The 27645-nt window shown below is 45.8% G+C and overlaps 1 protein-coding gene across 3 annotated transcripts; it reads right to left on the reverse strand.

Moving 5' to 3' along the window:
- Window positions 1-5809: 5809 nt before the first annotated feature.
- LOC110509664 (betaine--homocysteine S-methyltransferase 1) lies at window positions 5810-11975 on the reverse strand. Of its 3 annotated transcripts, XR_005040449.1 has the most exons (10): window positions 11832-11975; window positions 11208-11340; window positions 10885-10997; window positions 10183-10374; window positions 9857-10004; window positions 8145-8327; window positions 7774-8002; window positions 7434-7673; window positions 6148-6237; window positions 5810-5992 (listed from the first exon to the last, which is right to left on the reverse strand). XR_005040449.1 is itself a non-coding variant. In XM_021590680.2 (8 exons), the coding sequence occupies exons 1-8, from the start codon at window positions 11859-11861 to the stop codon at window positions 7493-7495; spliced, it is 1209 nt and encodes a 402-aa protein (XP_021446355.2). In that variant the 5' UTR covers window positions 11862-11975; the 3' UTR covers window positions 6837-7492. The 3 variants fall into 3 exon arrangements, 1 of the variants encoding a protein (XP_021446355.2); XR_005040448.1 differs by lacking the exon at window positions 6148-6237; XM_021590680.2 differs by lacking the exons at window positions 5810-5992; window positions 6148-6237 and having other exon boundaries at window positions 6837-7673.
- Between the last annotated feature and the right edge of the window lie 15670 nt (window positions 11976-27645).

Below are 27645 nucleotides of genomic sequence, written 5' to 3' on the forward strand. Positions count from 1 at the left end.
AAGATGGCGGTGGAGGAGTGGAGGCACTGGCTGGAGGGGGTGGAACATCCATCCATTGTGTGGACCGACCACCATAACCTGGAATAAATCTTTGCGCCTCAATTGCAGGCTAGATGGGTCCTACTGTTCACCCGGTTCAACTTCTCCCTCTCTTACTGGCTGGGATCCAAGAATGTCAAGCCTGATGCGCTCTCACACTGCTATAGCCCCACGATTACCACCCTGGAACCTGAGACCATAATTCCCACCTCGTGCCTGGCGACGGCACTCAGGTCGGGAATAGGGAAGCAGGATCGATCACTGGTCATCTCCAAAGCCAATTCCTCCTTTGGTCGTCTTTCCTTCCAGTTCTCTGCTGCCAATGACTGGAACGAACTGCAAAAATCTCTGAAGCTGATCTCCCTCACTAGCTTTAAGCACCAGCTGTCAGAGCAGCTCAGAGATCACTGCACCTGTACATAGCCCATCTGTAAACAGCCCATCTACCTACCTCATCCCCATACTGTATTTATTTATTTATCTTGCTCCTTTGCACCCCAGTATCTCTACTTGCACATTCATCTTCTGCACATCTACCATTCCAGTGTTATAATTTATTGCCTTAACTCCCTTATCTTACCTCATTTGCACTCACTGTATATAGACTTTTTGTTTTCTTTTGTTCTACTGTATTATAGACTATGTTTTGTTTATTCCATGTGTATCTCTGTGTTGTTGTATGTGTCGACTTGCTATGCTTTATCTTGGCCAGGTCGCAGTTGCAAATGAGAACTTGTTCTCAACTAGCCTACCTGGTTAAATAAAGGTGAAAATTAGCCACTCTGCTATTCGTCTTCTGCTGCCCTGTACCCTTGGTATAAATCCCACCTTTCATGTGTCCAGAGTTAAACCCATGTCTCGCAGCACTTTGTCTCCTGTTGCTTTCCCCTGTATTAGAAATAAACGTTTGTTTTGTTGACACAGTCTGCATCTGGGTCATACCTGACATGTGATAATATTAACCAGATAATATTAACCAGATAATAGTAACCAGTTGCATTAACCAGATAATATTAATAATGGAACACTAGTCACTTTAACAATGTTTACATATTTTGCATTACTCATCTCATATGTATATACTGTATTGTATCCTATAGTATCTTAGTCTATGCCGCTTTGACATTGCTCGTCCAATATTAATATATTCTTAATTCCATTCCTTTAGATTATGTGTATCGTTAGACATTACTTGTTAGATATTACTGCACTGTTGGAGCTAGAAACACAAGCATTTCTCTACACCCGCAATATCTGCTAAACACCTGTATGTGAGGTATCAACCCTCATTGGCTAGGATGGTACCACCTGATCTTGCTTCCTGCCAAGACATTTATTTTCATCGTTCGAGTGGCAACTGGTTAAGGTGTCCAGTGATTTCCAGTCTATGTATATAGGGCAGGAGCATCTGTGCTAGTGATGGCTATTTAACAGTCTGATGGCCTTGAGAGTGAGAAGCTGTTTTTCAGTCTCTCGTCCCAGCTTTGATGCACCTGTACTGACCTCGCCTTTTGGATAATAGCGGGGTGAACAAGCAGTGACTTGGGTTGTTGTCCTTGATAATCTTTTTGGCCTTCCTGTGACTTGGGTTGTAGGCCCCTGGTGATGCGTTGGGCAGACCGTACCACCCTCTGGAGAGGCCTGCGGTTGTGGGCGGTGCAGTTGCCGTACCAGGCGGTGATACAGCCCGACAGGATGCTGTCAATTGTGCCTCTCTAAAAGTTTGAGGGTTTTAGGTACCAAGCCAAATTTCTTCAGCGTCCTGAGGTGGAAGAGGCGCTGTTGCGCCTTCTTTACCACACTATCTGTGTAGGTGAACCATTTCAGTTTGACAGTGATGTGTACGTTGAGGAACTTGAAGCTTCCCACCTTCTCCACTGTGTTCCCGTCGACTTGGATATGGGGGTGCTCCTTCTGCTATTTCCTGAAGTCCACGATCAGCTCCTTTGTTTTGTTGACATTGGGTGAGAGGTTATTTTCCTGGGACCACACTCCCTGAGCCCTCACTTCCTCCCTGTAGGCTGTCTTGTCACTGTTGGTAATCAGGCCTACTACTGTTGTGTCGTCTGCAAACTACCTGTGTGAACAACAGGCACAACTTCGATATAAATCAGTTTTTTTTCAAAGTTGCCGGGATACCACTTACACTGCCGTTCAAAAGTTTGGGGTCACGTATAAATGTCCATGATGTTGAAAGAAAGGCTAAATTGTAGTCCATTAAAATTACATCAAATTGATCGGAAATAAAGTGTAGAAATTGTTAATGTTGTAATTGACTATTGTAGCGGAAAACGGCTGATTTTTTATGGAATATCTACATAGGCGTACAGAGGCCCATTATCAGCAACCATCATTCCTGTGTTCCAATAGCATGTTGTATTAGCTAATCCAAGTTTATAATTTTAAAAGGTTGATTGATCATTAGAAAACCCTTTTGCAATTACGTTAGCACAGCTGAAAACTTTTGTTCTGAATAAAGAAGCAATAAAACTGGCCTTCTGTAGGCTAGTTGAGTATCTGGAGTATCAGCATTTCTGGGTTCGATTACAGGCTCAAAATGGCAAGAAACAAATCACTTTCTTCTAAAACTCATTAGTCTATTCATTAGTCTTGGCAAGAAATTGCCAAGAAACTGAAGAACTGGTACAACGCTGTGTACTACTGCCTTCACAGAACAGCGCAAACTGTCTCTAACCAGAATAGTGTGGGAGGCCCCGGTGCACAATGGAGCAAGAGGACAAGTACATTAGGGTGTCTAGTTTGAAAAACAGATGCCTCACTAGTCCTCAACTGGCAGCTTCATTAAATAGTACCCGCAAAACACCAGTCTCAATGTCAACAGTGAAGAGGCAACTCCGGGGTACTGCAGGATGCCATTAGCAACTAAATGATCTTTACAGCTTTTTTTTTATATATATTTTTTAATTCTCCTAACCAGGTAGGCCAGGTGAGAACAAGTTCTCAATTACAACTGAGACCTGGCCAAGATAAAGCAAAGCAGCGAGACACAAACAACAACACAGAGTTACACTTGGAATAAACAAACGTACAGTCAATAACACAATAGAAAAGTCTATATACAGTGTGTGCAAATGAAGTAACATTAGGAAGGTCAGGCAATAAATAGGCCGTAGTGGTGAAGTAATTACAATTTAGCAATTTAACACTGGGGTCATAGATGTGCAGAAAATGAATGTGCAAGTAGAGATAGTGGGGTGCAAAGGAGAATACATTTTTTTACAATATGAGGTAGTTGGATGGGCTATTTACAGGTGGGCTATGTACAGCTATAATGATCTGTAAGATGCTCTGACAGCTGATGCTTAAAGTTAGGGAGGGATATATGAGTCTCCAGAACTGGAAGGAAAGGTGGCCAAAGGAGGAATTGGCTTTGGAGGTGATCAGTGAAATATACCTGCTGGAGCGCATGCTACGTGTGGATGCTGCTATGGTGACCAGTGAGCTGAGATAAGGCCGGGCTTTACCTAGCAAAGACTTATAGATGACCTGGAGCCAGTGGGCTTGGTAACAAATATGAAGAGAGCACCAGCCAACAAGAGCATACAGGTCGCAGTGGTGGGTTGTATATGGGGCTTTGGTGACAAAACGGATGGCACTGTGATAGACTGCATCCAATTTGCTGAGTAGAGTGTTGTAAATGACATTGCCGAAATCAAGGATCGGTAGGATATCTAGGTATTTGTAGTTGTCCATATATTCTAAGTCAGAGCCGTCCAGAGTAGTGATGCTAGACGGGTGGGCAGGTGCAGGCAGCGATCAGTTGAAGAGCATGCATTTCGTTTTACTTGTATTTAAGAGCAGTTGGAGGCCACGGAAGGAGAGTTGTATGGCATTGAAGCTCGTCTGGAGGTTAGTTAACACAGTGTCCCAAGAAGGGCCAGAGGTATACTGAATGGTGCTGTCTACGTAAAGGTGGATCAGAGAGTCACCAGCAGAAAGAGCGACATCATTGATGTATACAGAGAAAAGAGTCGGCCCGAGAATTGAACCCTTTGGCACCCCCACAGAGACTGCCAGAGGTCCGGACAACATGCCCTCCGATTTGACACACTGAACTCTGTCTGAGAAGAAGCTGGTGAACCAGGCGAGGCAGTCATTTGAGAAACCAAGGCAGTTGAGTCTGCCGATAAGAATGTAGTGATTGACAGATTCAAAAGACTTGGCCAGGTCGATGAATGCGGCTGCACAGTATTGTCTTTTATCGATGGTGGTTATGACATCGTTTAGGACCTTGAGCGTGGCTGAGGTGCACCCATGACCAGCTCGGAAACCAGATTGCATAGCGGAGAAGGTATGGTGGAATTCGATATGTTCGGTGATCTGTTTATTAACTTGGATTTCGAAGACCTTAGAAAGGCAGGGTAGGATAGATATTGGTCTGTAACAGTTTGGGTCTAGAGTGTCACCCCCTTTGAAGAGGGGTGACTTCGGCAGCTTTCCAATCTTTGGGGATCTCAGACGATACGAAAAAGAGGTTGAACAGGCTAGTTACAACAATTGCAGTGGATAATTTTAGAAACAGAGGGTCCAGATTGTCTAGCCCGGCTGATTTGTAGGGGCCCATATTTTGCAGCTCTTTCAGAACATCAGCATCTGGATTTGGGTGAAGGAGAAATGGGGGAGGCTTGGGAAAGTTGCTGTGGGGGGTGCAGAGCTGTTGACCGGGGTAGGGGTAGCCAGGTGGAAAGCTTGGCCAGCCGTAGAAAAACGCTTATTGAAATTCTCAATTATAGTGGATTTATCGGTGGTGACAGTGTTTCCTAGCCTCAGTGCAGTGGGCAGCACGTAGGAGGTGCTCTTATTCTCCATGGACTTTACAGTGTTCCAGAACTTTTTGGAGTTTGTGCTACAGGATGCAAATTTCTGTTTGAAAAAGCTAGCCTTTGCGTTCCTAACTTCTGTGAAAAGTTACATATCGCAGGGGATATTCAATGCTAATTCAGTACGTCACAGGATGTTTTTGTGCTGGTCAAGGGCAGTCAGGTCTGGAGTGAACCAAGGGCTATATCTGTTCCTGGTTCTACATTTTTTGAATGGGACATGCTTATTTAAGATGGTGAGGAAAAAATATAGAGAATGGAATCTTCTGTGTGTGAATTTTAAATAATCGGTTCAAGGACATATATCTGGTGTGTTAGAAGCAATTATTTGTACCATGATTGTCTTGCATTTTTGTTTTTATTTACACTAAGATTGACCATGAAGATAGTCACTTTTCCATTCACAATAATGGGGGGATCCTGTTTTCTGCAAACAACGCCTGCAGTACCACTGTCGGCCTTGAACATCCGTGGCTTCAATGAGAGGGGGGAGCCGTTTTCCCCTGGTGTAAACGCAGCCTTTAATGACACAGTTAGGTAGAGAGAGAATGCATACCCTGTAAAATTGCAGATAACAAAAATATCAACATTCTGAAAACTAAAAGAGGAATGTTTGCCTTTGTGAATTAATTGTGTAGGTGACCTATAAGAATATTGTAGGCTTGATGAAATCGCGCAGGAAAATGTTTATAGATGTTGCTGTCAGAAGTCAAGGCAACGGCTGTTCTTCAGGAATTTCTCTTATCATGCAGGAAAAAGGATCTTGCACATCCCAGGTAAATTACTGCAGGAACTGTAGGAGCAGAATTGACAGAATGTTTGATATTCCTGCAGGACTTGGGCTGCATTTACACAGACAGCCCAATTCTGGCTGTAACGCAGGGCGGAGCAGGTGAACCCAAGTGCAGACTCAGACGAGGAGACAGGGATAAGGTAGCTAAGGTATTTATTGAAAAGCGGGAGGGAGTGGGGGTGGGGTGCAGGCCAGGTAGCAGGGAACCAGGAACTGAGGCAAGGGGAGTAAGGGCAGGGTAAGCAGGTCTGGAGCGGAATCCAAGGAAGCAGTAGAGTGGGGGTCCAGGGCAGGGAAGCATGGCTCACAAGACGAGGGACTGGAAAAAAGGGAACAGAGTCAGAGCTGCCAGAATTGTAGCAGAGAGAAAAGCAGTGTCAGGCTAGGGAAAAACAGGCACAACGGGATAACAAGCTCTATGCAGGAACAAGCGGCTAGAACCGCAGACTGACTGAGCAGAGACTACAAACTGACAGTGTGGAAGTGGCAGGGCTGAGTATTTGTAGAGGCCTTGATCATGGAACAGGTTGCAGCTGGTGGTGATCTGCTCCGCCTCTAGCACACCTGTCTCCACACACAATTACATACACGGAGAGGGAGAGAGCACTGGGTGAGTGGTACTGGGGGAGTGGTGGCAGGTTAGGGAGACACAGGATGAGAAGTAGAGGGCGTGGCAGGAGCAGATGTAACGCTGATATTCTTTTTTCCGCTCATTGGTCTTTTGACTAATCAGATCAGCTCTAAAAAGATGTAATTGGTCCAAATACCAATTAGTGGACAAAAGATCAGAATTGGGCTGCCTGTGTAAATGCAGCCAAAGTAATTCCTGCAGGGTCAGGTAAATTCTTGCAGGAATCCAACAGAACCTGCAGGATTATTGAATAGTCTTGCAGGACTAAGGGTAGAATTACAGTGAAATAGCTTTTTCATACTCATTTGGATTGTACTTTGAAGCTATTTGGTTATTTGTAATTTTAGAAACATTTACAATAATGTTTTGGAAATAAATCAATTCAGATTTTGCTGCGATTGTCTTTATTTCAATAGTTTTATCTTGGTATTCTGTGTATGTAAAGTACTTTGGTACTTTAGTACTTTGTGGCCACAATGGTTTGAGGTTTCAAAACACAGGATACCCCACACAATGAAGAAATGTCATCACATACAAGGTCAAGTGGAAGTTTATTGCATCAAACTACAGTTATGAAGTCAACTTTCATTTGGTATAGATATTTTCTGGGCACTAGATGTAACTAGGCTATGCTACATTCTTTACCAGCTATTTAATATTGTGGTCACAGTAGTGTCGGTAACACGCTTTCACTTTTATTTCTAATCTTATGCGTTTCAATAGTCACAAGATCAGCAGCACACTCTGGAGGTATGTGGGACACACCACCGGGGGCAACGTTTTGGTTTGTTTAACTCACAGTACGTATCAATGGCTCGATGATTGCTGTCACATTATATTTGAGCAAGGCACATATCAAGTTTGAAATCCAGTTATTTAGAAATTAGATGCATATATACCATAATCACTTTAGAATTATTACAGAAGAGAATACAATGGAGCTATACCATCTAGAGATGCTGCAAATCTGAATGAAATCATAAGAATAACTTTTGGTTCACAAGAAGATGGTCCTAGAAATCAAAACAGAACAATAAGACTTCCATCTAATTATTTTTGATATGTAAACTTCTTTAAAAAGGGAATGTGTGAGAGTTCTCCCCTCTGCCTTTATCAAACCACAACACACCACTCCTTTGGTTTTCCTCCAGGGGGCTCCACCTCCCTCTCCTACCCCAGAAGGAGTGCTCAGTGGCTGGCCTTGGCCTTCTCAAACAGGGGCTTGAGCTCTTCCTGGCTGGTGGCTTCTTTGTGCTGCATCAGGTCGGCATGGCCCTTGGTGACACCCCAGCTATCAGGGGTGGACATGGAGGGACACCTGGGACGGCCGGATGCTGGCTTCAACTTCTCCCAGTAGTCACGGCGAGCCCTGGGGGAGAGAGAGGAACAGAGGGGGAAGGGAGAGGTGGGGGATTGAAAATGTAAAAGGTCAAATGTATACTCCAGACATGTGTATACGGTCTCCTTACCTGGCACGGACCCATGGCTTTGTGTGCATCTCCAGACCAGCACCCCAGTTACCGTGCTTCTCTGAGGCAGCGGGCAGGCAGCCTCTTTCTGTGGCCAGCTCCTCAGCCACAGCCCTGATGTGGTAGGGCTCGAAGCCGCAGCAGCCACCGATGAAACGGATGCCAACGTTGAAGGCCTCTCTGGCGTACTTGTGCATGTCCCACCTGGTCAGAATCCTGGGCTCCAGACCTGGGGGAGAGACAGACATGCAGTCAGAGAGAGGGAGTTGGAAAAGGGAAGAGAAATTAGGAGAAAGGAAGGAGGAAAGAGAAACAGAGAAAGACGAACTAGTGGGCAGGAGAGAGATGGCGATGGAGATCTGTGTACGTACCGAAGGGGAACTCTGGCAGGTCGATGAATCCCTGGCAGTTGCAGTCAGGGGTGTGGAAGGCCAGAGGCTGGACCATGTAATGGGCCTTCAGCCCCGCCTTCTCCACACCCTCCTTCATCATTTTCACCGTCTTCACACAGGTCATAGGGTCAAAGTGACAGTTGATGCCCACAATATTGGCTCCTATTGGCAGAGAGAGAGAGTGTATGTGTATATAAACTCAGCAAAAAAATAAACATCATCTCACTGTCAACTGTGTTTATGTTCAGCAAACCTAATGTGTAAATATTTGTATGAACATAAGATTCAACAACTGAGACATAAACTGAACAAGTTCCACAGACATGTGACTAACAGAAATTGAATAATGTCCCTGAACAAAGGGGGGGGGGGGGGGGTCACAAGTCAGTATCTGGTGTGGCCACCAGCTGCATTAAGTACTGCAGTGCGTCTCCTCCACATGGACTGTACCAGCTTTGCCAGTTCTTGCTGTGAGATGTTACCCCACTCTTCCACCAAAGCATCTGCAAGTTCCCAGACATTTCTGGGGGAAATGGCCCTCACCCTCCGATCCAACAGGTCCCAGACGTGCTCAATGGGATTGAGATCAGGGCTCGTCGCTGGCCATGGCAGAACACTGACATTCCTGTCTTGCAGGAAATCACGTACAGAACGAGCAGTATGGCTGGTGGCATTGTCATGCTGGAGGGTCATGTCAGGATGCGCCTGCAGGAAGGGTACCACATGTGGGAGGAGGATGTCTTCCCTGTAACGCACAGCATTGAGATTGCCTGCAATGACAACAAGCTCAGTCCGATGATGCTGTGACACACCGCCCCAGACCATGACGGACCCTCCACCTCCAAATCGATACCGCTCCAGAGTACAGGCCTCGGTGTAACGCTCATTAGTTTGACGATAAATGTGAATCCGACCATCACCCCTGGTGAGACAAAACCCCAACTTGTCAGTGAAGAGCACGTTTTGGTCCAGCGACGGTGGATTTGTGCCCATAGGCGACGTTGTTGCCTGTGATGTATGGTGAGGACCTGCTTTACAACAGGCCTACAAGCCCTCAGTCCAGCCTCGCCTATTGCGAACAGTCTAAGCACTAATGGAGGGATTGTGCGTTCCTTGTGTAACTCAGGCAGTTGTTGCCATCCTGTACCTGTCCCACAGGTGTGATGTTCGGATGTACCGATCCTGTGCAGGTGTTGTTACATGTGGTCTGCTACTGCAAGGACGATCAGCTGTCTGCCCTGTCTTAGGCGTCTCACAGCACGGACATTGCAATTTATTGGCCACATCTGCAGTCCTCATGCCTCCTTGCAGCATGCCTAAGGCACGTTCACGCAGATGAGCAGGGACCCTGGGCATCTTTCTTTTGGTGTTTTTCAGATTCAGTAGAAAGGCCTCTTTAGTGTCCTAAGTTGCCATAACTGTGACCTTAATTGCCTGTTGTCTGTAAGCTGTTAATGTCTTAACGACCGTTCCACAGGTGCATGTTCATTAATTGTTTATGGTTCGTTGAACAAGCATGGGAAACAGTGTTTAAACCCTTTACAATGAAGATCTGTGAAGTTATTTGGATTTTTATGAATGATCTTTGAAAGACAGTGTCCTGAAAAAGCAACATTTATTTTTTTGCTGAGAGATAGAGATAGAGAGATATATATATATATATATATATATATCTAAATGAAGTCCCATACCAGCTTTGACCAGCCGGACGGCACAGTCTCCAGGGCTGACTCCGTTGAGGTCTCCGTCAGGGCCGATACAAAGAGAGGCACACACTGGCTTGCCTGAGGTCTTCAGCACCTGCACGGCCCACTCTGCCTCCTCCACATGCTCAAAGTACTGCACAAACACACAGGGTAAAAAAAGTGACAACCCAAGCAATACAGAAACCAGCATTGTCCAAGTGAAAATCCATTGCACGTAGAATCGGTCAGGTCAAAATCAGATTTACGGTAGCAGTATGCCATGTGGGCAAGAAGTGGATCTACTATATGTGCGTACATCATGCCATTCCTACCTCTGCAATCATGAAATCCACGTTCTTCTTGACGAAGACATCAAGCTGCCTCTTGAAGATGCCCTTGACCTCGTCCTCGCACTTGCAGCTCAAGTAAGAGGGGGTCTGGGAGACCCCGCCCGCCACCATCGCGTCACCCTCATTGGCCACCTCCCTGGCCAGGTCACAGGCGGCCTCGTTGATTTGTGTGCCCTGGTGTCAATCAAATATTGATGAGTGTACAACCCTATTGATGTAGTTTGAGGTAGCCTACAATGGTTGTGTTCCCCTGCTCAGACGTTGCATGCGTCAACCAATGTTTCAGTGTCACGTGATTGACTGACAGATTGCTATAACATACGACATGATTAGCTGATACAAAAAAATACCTAACCAGGCATTGTAAGATCTGGCAGGCATCAGCAACGCCTGGGCAGAGGAACACACCCAATGTCTTCTACATCACCATTGTGAAACCTGCCAAGTAGGTTAAACACCAAGTTGGGAAATAAATCAGTGCTGAACAGAAGAACAGGCTTCGAGAGATGTATAGGAAACCTGATTTACAGATGGAATAATTATTTTTATAAACTCTTATCCCATTCAGTCATTGAACAATCTTGCTTAGAAATGCATGGCCAAACTGTAACAGTAGAATGGGGTCTGGCAATCTTATTTCTTCCTCTTGGTGAGTTTTCCCAACAGCTGCAGACGGATACTCACAGTGAAGCGCTGAGCGTTACCCCTGTTCTCCAGTTTATCGTCGCTGGCGTAGAAGGTGAAAGTCTGCATGACATTTGACCCCGCCCGCAGGAATTCTCGGTGCAGCTGTCTCACTGGAAATGAGAAGAGTAAGTGTCACTCACTCATATGGCTATTTGCTGAGTATTTACAACTTCGCGACTTCACGCTCTCTCAACTTCAGCTGGTTGAAAAATGTGCGTCTGATGTACAAGTTGGAGAGGCTTCGCTAAACTAAATGCTATGTAGGCTAGCCTATGACTGGTGCACAGGGTCCAGGGAGCCAAAGATTAGATATCGTTTACCAGCCTCGGGGTGCTCGGCGGCAGCCTCAGGAGTCCAGGGACCCGCCTTCACATAGCCCCTCTTCTCCAGGGCGAAGACGAAACCTCCATCCCCAATAACAATCTCGCCTGCATCCAGGCGCTCCAGAATGTTCTGCACAAACATTGCATAATTAGCTCTCCCTTTTACAAGTATGAAATATGCACCCGCAATAAATGCGTAAAAAGCTCTCCGAATAAAATACGCAACGGGTAGACGATCGCATTGTTTCCCAAACTGGGTCCTGGGGACACCAATGGGAGAACATCGCACCCCATGGGGTCCCGAGGACCGAGTTTAGGAAACGCTGATCTAAGGTTATATAATAGAGTTGTAGTAGAAGTCAGACTATTCTATGTTAACCAAAGTAAATGAAGCATGCACAATGGATTTTTATTAATATATTGCACCAAACAAGACCAAGGGGTTCAGATGAAGTTAGAACTAAAATAAGCATTTTGATCCCTATAATAACATACTCTTAACACCAAAGCATTACATACATTAGCACATCTGCAATAGTTCTGCAAAAGGCTAAGTGTATTACGCAATAGGCATGCATGCCTTTACAGCCATAATGATGGTCATATTAAGTCTCGACTTACTCTCTTAGCTCCAGCTGGTGCCATGATCATTGGTGATTGCACTTGTACTTGAGACACTCCTTCTCAAACACAGGCTTCCTCTAGATTTGGAGAGGGTTTGATACCATGACCCGTTTGCCTTTATATGCCGAAGGAGGGGTGTGGTGTGCACTGATGTCACTCACAGTCACACAGATCCGCCTGCTCCTGCTTGTTAAATAATCTATTTTTCTCTGCATCTACAGTGCATTCGAAAAGCATTCAGACCCCTTCACTTTTTTACAGCCTTATTCTAAAATGGAAAAAATGGAAAAGACAGAAATACCTTATTTCATAAAGCCCTTTCACTACATGAACAACAAACAAGAACCAAATTCCTCATTGAGAGGGGGGAGCACTGAGCAAGCCTGCAACGTCACTTACTGGAGTAGTTCAAACTGAGCATGTTATGTCTCCATGAGAGGCCATCTTAACCGACTTCATTTGGCTTCAATGCGCTATTGAGCCATTACATAGGAATGAATGGTGTCATGTGATCAATGGCTTTGTCCATTCATATATACAGTCGTTGGTGTCACTCTGATCTTAAAATCGTGTCTCGGCAGAAAAGTGTATACAGTGCATTCGGAAAAGTATTCAGACCCCTTCCCTTTTTCCACATTCTGTTACAATACAAATGTTACGAGGTTAGCATGTTTTTTTGCGGCATGATCTTTGTGCATCTGTAACTTTCTCACTCATTATTATTATCGATTCATTCATGATTATCCGTAAACATGATATCATCCACATGAATGTAGAAGTGTTCAGAAACATATTGGAATCTTATTTACAATAAAAGTGGCTCCAAAATGACACAATATCAGGAACAGTGGAGATCTGCCTTATGTTAGTGTTGTGCTCTTGGTTTTGGTGTTTTATTAAAATGTTTCCCCTTCTTCTGACACACTGCCCCGTCATTACAGAATACCAACTCAAAATATGGATGCAGCAGGACAACCGGACATCTCCCAGACGATTGATGAACAAGGTCGTCTTCGTCAACACCATGATCAGCTGGCTCAACTGGGGACGTCCATGGAAGATGTTCTCAGCAGTCTACAACGTCTCAACAGTGGAGGATATTCTAGAGCCAGTCTACCCAAGGAGTCAGCGCACCAGCCCATTCAGCAACCCGCTAAGGTCAGTCATGCCCGTCTATCCCTCCTGGAGAAATATGACGGGACACCATCCAAATGCCGTAGCTTACCTTCCGGACAGTAGAAGCTTCCAGTGGATGGAATGAGCCGACGCTGAGCACGTTATTTAGAAGAGGTCTGCGCAAGGAGGCCCAGACGGAACTGGCCTGCCGAGATAATATCACCCTGGACGCACTCATTGCGATGGCCATCTGTCTGGATAACCTCCCCTCCCCTTCATTGCTTCTCTCCATCCTTCGGGGAGTGTTCAGGATCAGAGCCTGAACCCATGGAGGTAGGGGTCACACGCCTTCCTGTGGAGGAACGACTCAAATGGATACAGCTGGGGCTCTGTCCGTTCTGTGGCCAGGGAAGGCACACGTGCCAGCGGTGTCCATTACTTCAGTATCCGGGATCCACTAGAGCAGAGAGCCGGTCACGTGATGTTACATACCCTGGACCAGGAGTGAGTATTCCATCTACTGCTCTTCCTGTTAGACTCATTTTAGTACCCATCACTCTGGCTGACTGTCCCTCATGCCCTGTGTCTACAGCTTTAGTGGATTCCGGCGGCACGGGGAACTTTATGGATCGGACCGTTGCCTCCTCTCTCAATATTACTACCTACCTGCTCTCCTCTCCTTTTCCGGTTCAAGGTCTCGACTGTCGACCTCTAGGATCCGGAACCATCACACACACATCACCCAACCACTCACCCGCACCGTGGAGCCCAATCACCAGGAAAACATCCCCTTCTTCATCACCAGTTCACAAGATCATCCTCTGCCTACCTTGGCTTCAACTCCATAACCCTACCATCTCATGGTCGAGGATGAGAATCACCGTCTGGTCACCTGAATGCCGGAAGACCTGCTTCCCTGTCCCCTGTGGTTCCACATCGGTTGAGAGTCCTATGGTTGCCCTCCAGCCCAACATCCCAAAGGAATATCAGTATCTAAGGGAGGTATTCTCCAAGACCCGCACTACCTGTCTCCCTCCTCATTGCCCCTGGGACTGTGTCATTGACTTGTTTTCCAGTGCTACACCTCCGCGCAGATGCAACTACCATCTGTTGGTGGCTGAGACCCAGGCCATGGAGGACAACATTCAAGAGGCACTCCTACAGGGTTTCATCCACAGGTCCACGTCCCCTGCATCGGCTGGTTTACTCTTAGGGGGCCAAGAAGGAGGGAGGATTACGTCCTTGTATCGATTAATGTGACATCACCACAAAGTATCGGTATCCTCTCCTACTGGTGCCATCAGCCATCGAGCAGCTCCATTGGGCCCGGTTCTTCACCAAACTGGACCTGGGAGTGCCTACAATCTCATTCGCATCCGGGAGGGGCATGAGTGGAAGATGGCGCTCAGCACGATGTCTGGTCACTACGAGCCACTTCAAGGGTGGGCCTCATAGGTTGGGTTGGCCTGCAGCAGCCGATGAGGCCTTTCGTCTCCTCAAGGGGTGTTTCACCACCGTCCCCTTGCTGAAACACCCAGATCCCATGCTACCTTTTGTGGTTGAGGTAGACGTGGGGGGATTTTATCACAAAGTGTGTCCTTGTGCTTTCTTCTCCAAGAAACTGTCCCCCACAGGGAGAAATTACGACACCGGCGATCGGGAGGTCTTGGTGGTGAAGTTGGCACTAGAGGAGTGGAGACACTGGCTGGAGGGCGCCAAGGAACCATTTGTCATCCTCACCGACCATCGGAACCTTGCACATATGGACAGCGAGGAGACTGAATCTGCACCAAGCCAGATGGGCCCTCTTCTTCACCAGGTTCAACTTCACGCTGACCTATCGCCTAGTTTCTAAGAACATCAAGGCCGATGCCCAGTCCCGTATCTACAATTTGGGAGAGGGTCTTGTCCAGAGGGCACCCATAATCCCATCCTCCCGTGGTTCGTGGGTCCAGTGATCTGGGACGTAGAAGCCATTTGCCAGGCTCTAGAGAGGGAGCCCGCACCCCGGAATTGTCCTCCCGCGTGCATCTACGTTCCCACAGGGATAAGGGATCGGCTGCTGACCTGGGCACACACATCTACGTTCTCACAGGGGTAAGGGATCGGCTGCTGACCTGGGCACACACATCTATGTTCCCACAGGGGTAGGGGATTGGCTGCTGACCTGGGCACACAGCTGTCATCGCTGGACATCCAGGTATTTCTCGCACCATCCATTCCCTCACTGAGAAATACTGGTGGCCCACCTTGGTGTAGGATGTTAAGCGGTATGTCAACTCCTGTTCCGTGTGTGCTCAAACCAAGTCCCCTCGGAATGCTCCAGTAGGGAAGCTCAAGCCGCATCCCGTGCCTTAGCGACCTTGGTCCCATCTATCCATTGACTTTGTTACTGATCTTCCCCCTTCTGATGGTTTCATCCCCATTCTGGTGGTAGTGGGTAGATTTTCCAAGTCATGTCGTTTAATCCCTCTTCCTGGTCTCCCCACTGCTCTCAAGGTCACTCTTCCAGCAGGTCTTCTGGCATTAAGGCCTTCCAGAGGACCTCGACTGTGGTCCCCAGGCCAGACCACGGCTCCTGTGGTAGATGAGGGGTTCCAGCACATGGAGGAAGTGTGGAACAATGCGCACATGAGACTACAGCGCGCATCCATCGTCAGAAGGAACAGGCAGACCGTCACCGCAATGAGACCCCGGTGATCCATCCTGGGGATTGTGTCTGGCTCTATACCAGGAACCTCCCACTCTACCTGCCCTCCAAGAAACTGAGCCCCCAGTTTGTGGGGCCGTTCAAGGTTCTCCGGAGGGTCAATGAGGTGAAATAAAGGACACAATTATCCCCTCACTACCGTATCTCACCCCTTTTCCATGTCTCCCTTCTCAGGCCCGTGGTTCCTGGTCCCCTAGCTGACGCTGTCCCCCACGACACACCTCCACCCCCCCTGGACATCGAGGGGGGCCCGGCGTACGCTGTTAGATCCCTATTGGACTCCTGACGTCGTGGGGGTCAGCTCCAGTATCTGGTGGACTGGGAGGGTATGGCCCAGAGGAGCGGTGTTGGGTTCCGGTGGAAGACATTCTGGACCCAAACATCCTCCGCGATTTCCACCTTCGCCGCCCGGACCGACCCGCTCCTCGTCCTCGGGGTCGTCCCCCTGGTTGGCGTACAACGTCGCCAGAGTACTAACCACCAGTCCTGGGATTCATCATTACGCACACCTAGCACTCATCATTATGCGCACATATTAATATTATGATTCACACCTGCACTCCATTACCTTCATAATTTCCTCCCCTTTATATGTCACTCTCCCATGTTCACTCACCAGTCAGTATTTTTCTTGTGTATTGGCGTTCTGCCATATGTTAGTGTCCTGTTCTTGGTTTTGTTGTTTTATTAAAATGTTTAACCTGACACGAGACGTATGTGGCAGGGTCTAAAGACAATCACGGAATACAATACAAGCTAAACATCTTCTTTGCCCGCTTTGAGGATAACACAGTGCCAAACAAACGGCCCTCTACCAAGGACTGTGGGTTCCCCTTCTCTGTGGCCGATGTGAGTAAGACATTTTAAAAAAATGGTGTGTTAGGTTTCATGCATATTTTGGAAGTTAACTGAGTGTGTTTTGTGATCTTTTATTTGTATTGTCAGAACTCTCTGACCTTGCATCCATTTTTTTGTATTCTTCCATGCAACCCTTTTATAATTGAACCCTCACAAGGATGCCGGCCCAGACGGCATCCCTAGTCACGTCCTCAGAGCATGTTCAGACCAGATGGCTGGTGTGTTTACGGACATATTCAATCTCTCCCTACACCAGTCTGCTGTCCCCACATGCTTCAAGATGGCCACCATTGTTCCTGTACCCAAGAAAGCTTTGAGAGACTAGTAAAGGATAATATCACCTCCACCTTACCCGTCATCCTAGACCCACTTCAATTTGCTTACCGCCCCAATAGATCTACAGACAATGCAATCACCATGACACTGCCCTATCCCATCTAGACAAGAGCAATACATATGTAAGAATGCTGTTAATTGACTATAGCTCAGCATTCAACAACATAGTACCCTCCAAGCTCATCATTAACCTCGAGGCCCTGGGGCTGAACTGTGTGCAACTGGGTCCTGAACTTCCTGACAGTCCGCCCCCAGGTGGTGAAGGTAGGAAACATCATCTCCACTCCGCTGATCCTCAACACTGGGGCCCCACAAGGTGAATGCTCAGTCCCATCCTGTACTCCCTGTTCACCCATGACTGCATGGCCAAGCACACCTAATCATCAAGTTTGCAGATGACACAACAGTAGTAAGCTTGATTAGCAACAATTACGAGACAGCCTACAGGGAGGAGGTGAGGGCTCTGGGAGTGTGGTGCCAGGAAAACAACTTCTCACTCAATGTCAACAAAACAAAGATGATCATGGACTTCAGGAAACAGCAGAGGGAGCACTCCAATATCCACAGACGGGACCACAGTGGAGAAGGTGGAAAGCTTCAAGTTCCTTGGCGTACACATCACTGACAAACTGAAATGGTCACCCACACAAATCAAATCAAATTTTATTTGTCACATACACATGGTTAGCAGATGTTAATGCGAGTGTAGCGAAATGCTTGTGCTTCTAGTTCCGACAATGCAGTAATAACCAACAAGTAATCTAACTAACAATACCAAAACTACTGTCTTATACACAGTGTAAGGGGATAACGAATATGTACATAAGGATATATGAATGAGTGATGGTACAGAGCAGCATAGGCAGGATACAGTAGATGGTATCGAGTACAGTATATACATGAGGTGAGTATGTAAACAAAGTGGCATAGTTCAAGTGGCTAGTGATACATGTATTACATAAGGATGCAGTCGATGACATAGAGTACAGTATATACGTATGCATATGAGATGAATAATGTAGGGTAAGTAACATTATATAAGGTAGCATTGTTTAAAGTGGCTAGTGATATATTTACATCATTTCCCATCAATTCCCATTATTAAAGTGGCTGGAGTTGAGTCAGTGTCAGTGTCAGTGTGTTGGCAGCAGCCACTCAATGTTAGTGGTGGCTGTTTAACAGTCTGATGGCCTTGAGATAGAAGCTGTTTTTCAGTCTCTCGGTCCCAGCTTTGATGCACCTGTACTGACCTCGCCTTCTGGATGATAGCGGGGTGAACAGGCAGTGGCTCGGGTGGTTGATGTCCTTGATGATCTTTATGGCCTTCCTGTAACATCGGGTGGTGTAGGTGTCCTGGAGGGCAGGTAGTTTGCTCCCGGTGATGCGTTGTGCAGACCTCGCTACCCTCTGGAGAGCCTTACGGTTGTGGGCGGAGCAGTTGCCGTACCAGGCGGTGATACAGCCGGCCAGGATGCTCTCGATTGTGCATCTGTAGAAGTTTGTGAGTGCTTTTGGTGACAAACCGAATTTCTTCAGCCTCCTGAGGTTGAAGAGGCGCTGCTGCGCCTTCTTCACGATGCTGTCTGTGTGAGTGGACCAATTCAGTTTGTCTGTGATGTGTATGCCGACGAACTTAAAACTTGCTACCCTCTCCACTACTGTTCCATCGATGTGGATAGGGGGGTGTTCCCTCTGCTGTTTCCTGAAGTCCACAATCATCTCCTTAGTTTTGTTGACGTTGAGTGTGAGGTTATTTTCCTGACACCACACTCCGAGGGCCCTCACCTCCTCCCTGTAGGCCGTCTCGTCGTTGTTGGTAATCAAGCCTACCACTGTTGTGTCGTCCGCAAACTTGATGATTGAGTTGGAGGCGTGCGTGGCCACGCAGTCGTGGGTGAACAGGGAGTACAGGAGAGGGCTCAGAACGCACCCTTGTGGGGCCCCAGTGTTGAGGATCAGCGGGGTGGAGATGTTGTTGCCTACCCTCACCACCTGGGGGCGGCCCGTCAGGAAGTCCAGTACCCAGTTGCACAGGGCGGGGTCGAGACCCAGGGTCTCGAGCTTGATGACGAGCTTGGAGGGTACTATGGTGTTGAATGCCGAGCTGTAGTCGATGAACAGCATTCTCACATAGGTATTCCTCTTGTCCAGATGGGTTAGGGCAGTGTGCAGTGTGGTTGAGATTGCATCGTCTGTGGACCTATTTGGGCGGTAAGCAAATTGGAGTGGGTCTAGGGTGTCGGGTAGGGTGGAGGTGATATGGTCCTTGACTAGTCTCTCAAAGCACTTCATGATGACGGAAGTGAGTGGTACGGGGCGGTAGTCGTTTAGCTCAGTTACCTTAGCTTTCTTGGGAACAGGAACAATGGTGGCCCTCTTGAAGCATGTGGGAACAGCAGACTGGTATAGGGATTGATTGAATATGTCCGTAAACACACCGGCCAGCTGGTCTGCGCATGCTCTGAGGGCGCGGCTGGGGATGCCGTCTGGGCCTGCAGCCTTGCGAGGGTTAACACGTTTAAATGTCTTACTCACCTCGGCTGCAGTGAAGGAGAGTCAGACAGCGTGGTGAAGAAGGCGCAGCAGCGCCTCTTCAACCTCAATTTGGCTTGTCACCTAAAACGCTCAAACTTTTACAGATGCACAATCGAGAGCATCCTGTCGGGCTGTATCACCCCTTGGTACGGCAACTGCACCGCCCACCTTCGCAGGGCTCACCCAGAGGGTGGCGCGGTCTGCCAAACGCATCACCGGGGGCAAACTACCTGTCCTTCAGGACACCTACTGCACCCGATGTCACAGGAAGGCCAAAAAGATCATCAAGGACAACAACCACCCGAGACACTGCCTGTTCACCCTGCTATCATCCAGAAGACGAGGTCAGTACAGGTGCATCAAACCTGGGACGACAGACTGAAAACAGCTTCTATCTCAAGGCCATCAGACTGTTAAATAGCCATCACTAGCATAGAGGCTGCTGCCTACAGTCATGGCCAAAAGCTCCGAATAATCAATGTTTGGAGTTTGTCAGAATTTGTGGGTTTTTGTTTGTCCATCCGCCTCTTGAGGATTGACCACAAGTTCTCAATGGGATTAAGGTCTGGGCAGTTTCCTGGCCATGGACCCAAAATATCAATGTTTTGTTCACCGAGCCACTTAGTTATCACTTTTTCCTTATGGCAAGGTGCTCCATCATGCTGTTCCTGGATGGTTGGGAGAAGTTGCTCACTAAGGATGTGTTGGTACCATTCTTTATTCATGGCTTTGTTCTTAGGCAAAATTGTGTGAGCCCACTCCCTTGGCTGAGAAGCAACCCCACACATGAATGGTCTCAGGATGCTTTACCGTTGTATGCTTTACCACAGGACTGATGGTAGTGCTCACCTTGTCTTCTCCGGACAAGCTTTTTTCCAGATGCCCCAAACAATTGGAAAAGGGATTCATCAGGGAAAATGACTTTACCCCAGTCCTCAGCAGTCCAATCCCTGTACCCTTTGCAGAATATCAGTCTGTCCCTGATGTTTTTTCTGGAGAGAAGTTGCTTCTTTGCTGCCCTTCTTGACACCAGGCCATCCTCCAAAAGTCTTCGCCTCAATGTGCATGCAGATGTACTCTCACATGCCTGCTGCCATTCCTGAGCAAGCTCTGTACTGGTGGTGCCCCGATCCCGCAGCTGAATCAACTTTAGGAGACGGTCCTGGCGCTTGCTGGACTTTCTTCACAACAATTGAACCGCTCTCCTTGAAGTTCTTGATGATCCGATAAATGGTTGATTTAGGTGCAATCTTACTGGCAGCAATATCCTTGCCTTTGAAGCTCTTTTTGTGCAAAGCAATGATGATGGCATGTGTTTCCTTGCAGGTAACCATGATTGACAGCGGAAGAACAATGACTCCAAGCACCATCCTCCTTTTGAAGCTTCCAGTCTGTTATTCAAACTCAATCAGTGATCTCCAGCCTTGTCCTCGTCAACACTCACACCTGTGTTAACGAGAGAATCACTGACATGATGTCATTTTGATCCTTTTGTGGCAGGGCTGAAATGCAGTGGACATGTTTTTTGGGGGATTCAGTTCATTTGCATGGCAAAGAGGGACTTTGCAATTAATTGCAATTCATCTGATCACTCTTCATAACATTCTGGATTATATGCAAATTTCCATCATACAAACTGAGGCAGCAGACTTTGTGAAAATGTATATTTGTGTCATTCTCAAAACTTTTGGCCACGACTGTATATACAGTACATAGACTTGAAATCACAGTCCACAATAAATGGAACACTAGTCACTTTAATAATGTTTACATATTTTGCAATACCCATCTCATATATGTATATACTGTATCTTATTCTATGCCACTCTGACATTGCTCCTCCATATTTTTTTATTTTCTTATTTCCATTCCTTTACTAGATTTGTCTGTATTGGATATATGTTGTGTAACTGTTAGATATTACTGCATTGTCGGAGCTAGAAGCACAAGCATTTCACTACACCCGCAAAAACATCTGCTAAACACTTGTATGTGACCACTAAATAATGATTTGATTTGACTTGACATCCTTTATGTTATGCACTCAGTAGTTCCCTCAGGTCCTCTGGCCTTTTAACTATCCCAAAGCCTAGAACCGAGAGACAGCTTTGAGTTACCATGCCCCCAGCCTCTGGAATAGCCTGCCTGTCACGTCTACTCCAACTCTCCGGTGCTCGACGTCGCTGGTTTACTAATCACTGACTCTGACAACTATCATTACGTGCCCCACCGCCTCATCATGAGACACACCTGGACTCCAACACTTCACTGATTACCTCCCCTATATCTTTCACTCCCTTGGTTTCATTCCCTAGGCAATATTGGTTATGTGTTTCATGTCCAGACGCAACTCTTGTTTTTGTACCGTTCCATGTTCATTGCATTATTAAACTCACCAGCTGCACCTGCTTCTCGACTCCCAGTGTCTATGTTAAAATGACAGAGAATCTGAGGGGGGGGGGGGGGGGGGCAAAACTGTGGTTTTTTAGTCGTTCAGTTTTTGTCAATCTTTAGTTTTTATCCTCTTATGTTTTGTGTTGTAAATATTTAAGTTTTTGTTTTAATTTGTACTTTCCTGTGAAACACATTGTGTTGCTTTAAATGTGTGAAATGTGCTGTATAAATAAAGCTTGATTTGAACTTGTCATCAAGTTAGTAGGTTATTGTATTTCAAAAGTTACATTGAATTGTGTTTGGTTGTGAACGGGACCAAGTATCATCGTTTTAATGAGATTAACCTTCTTGAATAGTTCCGTCTGGGCCATTGACTTAGTGTGGCTTTCATTTCTAGTTTGTCTAAAAATTAATAAGCACTATGTTGGACATATATGTTGCATTCACGTCTCCATCTCAACCAAAAATCTAAGTTAAAGAATAGGACTAAATCAAAGCAAATCATACTTTTAAATGCACTTCAAAACAAAGTTTGATTTGGTCGAATTCTTTAACTCCAATGTTTGATTGAGATGGAGACGTGAATCAAACATATAAATGTAAGTATCATGTGGCGTTCTGCATTAGCATCGAACAGCCCCCGTGATATGCAACTTTTCAGGGAAGCTAGAAACCAATATACACAGGCAGTTAGAAAAGCCAAGGCTAGATTTTTCAAGCAGAAATTTGCTTCCTGCAACACAAACTCAAAAAAGTTCTGGGACACTGTAAAGTCCATGGAGAATAAGAACACCTCCTCACAGCTGCCCACTGCACTGAAGATAGGAAACACTGTCACCACCGATAAATCCACTATAATTGAGAATTTCAATAAGCATTTTTTCTACGACTGGCCATGCTTTCCACCTGGCTACCCCTACCCCGGACAACAGCACTGCACCCCCCACAGCAACTCGTCCAAGCCTTCCCCATTTCTCCTTCTCCCAAATCCAGTCAGGTGATGTTCTGAAAGAGCTGCAAAATCTGGACCCCTACAAATCGCCCGGGCTAGACAATCTGGACCCTTTCTTTTTAAAATTATCTGCCGAAATTGTTGCCACCCCTATTACTAGCCTGTTCAACCTCTCTTTCGTGTAGACTGAGATTCCAAAAGATTAGAAAGCAGCTGCGGTCATTTCCCTCTTCAAAGGGGGACACACTCTTGACCCAAACTGCTACAGACCTACAGTATATCTATCCTACCCTGCCTTTCTAAGGTCTTCGAAAGCCAGGTCAACAAACAGATTACCGACCATATCGAATCCCACCATACCTTCTCCGCTATGCAATCTGGTTTCAGAGCTGGTCATGGGTGCACCTCAGCCACGCTAAAGGTCCTAAACGATATCATAACCGCCATCGATAAGAAACAATACTGGCCAAAGCCAAGGCTTTCGACTCTGTCAATCATCACATCCTCATCGGCAGACTCGATAGCCTTGGTTTCTCAAATGATGGCCTCGTCTGGTTCACCAACCACTTCTCTGATAGAGTTCAGTGTGTCAAATTGGAGGGCGTATTGTCCGGGCCTCTGGCAGTCTCTATAGGGGTGCCACAGGGTTCAATTCTTGGACAGACTCTCTTCTCTGTATACATCAATGATGTCGTTCTTGCTGCTGGTGAGTCTCTGATCCACCTCTACGCAGACGACACCATTCTGTATACTTCTGGCCCTTCTTTGGACACTGTGTTAACAACCCTCCAGACGAGCTTTAAGGCCATACAACTCTCCTTCCGTGGCCTCCAATTGCTCTTAAATACAAGTAAAACTAAATGCATGCTCTTCAACTGATCGCTGCCTGCACCTGCCCGCCTGTCCAACATCACTACTCTGGACGGTTCTGACAATTACAAATACCTAGGTGTCTGATTAAACTCTCCTTCCAGACTCACATCAAACATCTCCAATCCAAAGTTAAATTTAGAATTGGCTTCCTATTTCGCAACAAAGCATCCTTCACTAATGCTGCCAAACATACCCTTGTAAAACTGACCATCCTACCGATCCTCGACTTCGGCGATGTCATTTACAAAATAGCCTCCAATACCCTACTCAATAAATTGGATGCAGTCTATCACAGTGCCATCCGTTTTGTCACCAAAGCCCCATATACTCACCACCACTGTGACCTGTACGCTCTCGTTGGCTGGCCCTCGCTTCATACTCGTCGCCAAACCCACTGGCTCCAGGTCATCTACAAGACCCTGCTAGGTAAATTCCCCCTTATCTCAGCTCGCTGGTCACCATAGCAGCACCCACCTGTAGCACACGCTCCAGCAGGTATATCTCTCTGGTCACCCCCAAAACCAATTCTTCCTTTGGCCGCCTCTCCTTCCAGTTCTCTGCTGCCAATGACTGGAACCAAACTACAAAAATCTCTGAAACTGGAAACACTTATCTCCCTCACTAGCTTTAATCATCAGCTGTCAGAGCAGCTCACAGATTACTGCACCTGTACATAGCCCATCTATAATTTAGCCCAAACATCTACCTCTCACCCTACGTTGTTTATTTTGCTCCTTTGCACCCCATTATTTCTATCTCTACTTTACACTTTCTTCCACTGGAAATCTACCATTCCAGTGTTTTACTTGCTCTATTGTATTTACTTCGCCACCATGGCCTTTTTTTTTGTCTTCACCTCCCTTATCTCACCTCATTTGCTCACATTGTATATAGACTTATTTTTCAACTGTATTATTGACTGTATGTTTGTTTTGCTCCATGTTTAACTCTGTGTTGTTGTATGTGTCGAACTGCTTATGTGTAACTCTGTGTTTTTGTCGCACTGCCTTGCTTTATCTTGGCCAGTTCGCAACTGTAAATGAGAACTTGTTCTCAACTTGCCTACCTGGTTAAATAAAGGTGAAATAAAAATAAAATAAAAAGCCATTTGCAGACAAACTGGAATTAAAGCCAGACTAAATCAATGGCACAGATGGAACTATTCAAGCAGAAGATACATCTCCTTCAAATGTTGATATTTGGTATCGTTGACAACCAAACACAACTCAATATCACTATCATATAATTACACTTGAAATAAACCAACTTGAAACCCTAGGTTTATATGTATATTTTAGTTGAATCCTAAATAGCTGTTTATGATTTCGCAAATGCTACATAGGCCCAAATGGCATCCTTGATAATAGTAGCCTACTATAGTTACATTTCATTTACTCTGTTAAACCTACCCTTTGGAATGACTTTGATAGCACCAGTCCCGCCACAATCATTCTCACGATAGCACTTTGGTAATAGCCAGTGACATATATCAAAGTTAAGCAGGGCTGGGCTTTATTAAAACCCTGGATGGGAGACCAAAGGATTGCTGTAGATACATTTTCAAGTATTTCACTTTTCCACTTAAGAGTCCACGTCACAATACGTAGAAAAATGTTGTTGAAACAACGTTGATTCAATCAGTTTGTTCCCAATGGAGTGTTGCATTTCCCTCCTGGGGTATGTCATGTCCGAATTGAGCACAGGGTCAATTCTCTTCACAATATTTTCGACTTCTTAGAAGTCACACAACGACTCCACACATCTTTAGCTGGATTGAAATGGATTGAAATTGATTAAAATCTCCCTCCTCCCAGGGTCAGTCACACGGTCCTGGGGAAGATGTGGAAGGACACGGCTGAGACTGATCATCGGAGGGGGCTGTGTGGGAGTCAGTGTAGCCTATCACCTGGCCAAGGCTGGAGAGAAGGATCTGGTTCTGCTGGAGAAGTCTGAACATACTGCTGGAACCACTGAGCACGCTGTAGGTCAACAACAACAGATCTAGGATCAACTTGCCTGACTCAAAACCTAATCTCATATGATGGGAAAAAAGACAGAACTGACCTGGGAACAACAAATGGCTTCAGAGGGTTTTTATGTATCGAGTCTGGTGTTGAACATATTGATTGATGGTCTGACACCTAGCACATGACACAACAGCCACAGCAAAACCCCCAACAACACCTTTACCTTTTGCGTAACATTTGGAAAGGATTCAAAACACATGCCGCATTTCCACTGCAGCCCCGTTTCGACCAGAGACGTACTTCCACTACTACAGCAGTTAGCATGGCAACAGAGTTTTCACATTTCTCCTCATTATAATTAAGTGTTATTACACACACTATCAGAGGGAAAGGCAATGTAGGTCAGAAATATTCAACATGGCGAGACCGCAGTGAGAGACCACACTCAAGATATTTACATTTTAATTTGAGCCATTGAGCAGACGCTCTTATCCAGAGCAACTTTACAGCTACCGGGAAGAACCTAAGATACTACAGACATATCAGATAGTCCACTCGGCAGACGGAGAGGTTGAGATTTCCAAGAAGTAGATGGAGGCATGTAAGAAGATCTGAGTTATGGTAGGTGTCAAAGACAGCTGCTGTCAAAAGAACCAGGCCTAGGTGGTTCTGCCGAGGAACTGATGGCCTAGCTCTGCCTCTTTATCACCCTCAAACAATTCCATCCTGTATAGCAGGGTTCTCCAACTGGCGAATTTGGTGGACATAAAAGACTTAAAAAACACCAGCAAATCGACTCCAAGTGATTGTAATTTTGGACATCTGTTCCACAGTATTCCCACCCATAATAGGGATAAACTATGTGATCGTATACAAATGTAAGCAAGGTTTGAAATAATTATTTTTGAGTCAAATATTGTATATGTTTGGGCTTCTTGCTGTCAATTTGCAGTCTACAAATGATTTGTAATTAGGTTCCCGGCCCCCTGACTCAAGAAACAAATCAGTCGGCGGCTGAATCTAGGTGATGATCCCTGCTGTAGAGGTTAGTCTACATGCTGCTCAAATGTCAGGGGCCCAACTTCCTTAGTAGTCTTATCTAACTTCTCCTTCTCTGTCCAGTGCCTTCAGAAAGTATTCATACTCCTTGACTTATTCCACATTTTGTTGTGTTACAGCCTGAATTCAAAATGGATTACAGATTTTTTTTTTTAAATCAACCGTCTACACATGTTTTAATTTTTATCTACATTTGTTGACAATGAAATACAGAAATATCTAATTTACATAACTATTCCCATTCCTAAGTCAATACTTTTTTAGAGGCACCTTTGGCAGCAATTACAGCTTTAAGGCTTTCTGGGTAAGTCTCTAAGAGCTTTCCACACCTGGTTTGTGCAACATTTGCCCATATTTTTTTTCAAAATTATTCAAAGTGGTTGTTGATCATTGCTAGACAACCATTTTCAGTACTTACCATAGATTTTCAAGTAGATTGAAGTCAAAACTAACTCGGCCACTCAGGAACATTCACTGTATTCTTGGTAAGCAACTCCAGTGAAGTTTTGGCCTTGTGTTTTAGGTTATTGTCCTGCTGAAATGTGAATTAGTCTCTGTGTTTGGTGGAAAGCAGACTGAACCAGTTTTTCCTCTAGAATTTTGTCTGTGCTTAGCTCCATTACGTTTTTTTTAATCCTGAAAAACTCCCCAGTCCTTAACGATTACAAGCATGACCATAACATGATGCAGCCACCACTATTCTTGAAAACATGGAGAGTGATACTCAGTAATATGTTCTATTGGATTTGCCCCAAACATAACACTTTATACTCAGGACAAAAAGTGAATTGCTTTGCCACATCTTTTGCAGTATTACTTTAGTGCCTTGTTGAAAACAGGATGTATGTTTTGGAATATTTTGATTCTGTACAGGCTTCCTTCTTTTCACCTTGTCAATTAGGTTAGTATTGTGGAGTAACTACAATGTTGTTGATCCATCCTCAGTTTTCTCCTCTTAAACTCTATAACTGTTTTAAAAAGTCACCATTGTCCTCATGGTGAAGTCACTGA

This window comes from Oncorhynchus mykiss, chromosome Y (genome assembly GCF_013265735.2).
Source record: "Oncorhynchus mykiss isolate Arlee chromosome Y, USDA_OmykA_1.1, whole genome shotgun sequence".
Lineage (NCBI taxonomy): Eukaryota > Metazoa > Chordata > Actinopteri > Salmoniformes > Salmonidae > Oncorhynchus > Oncorhynchus mykiss.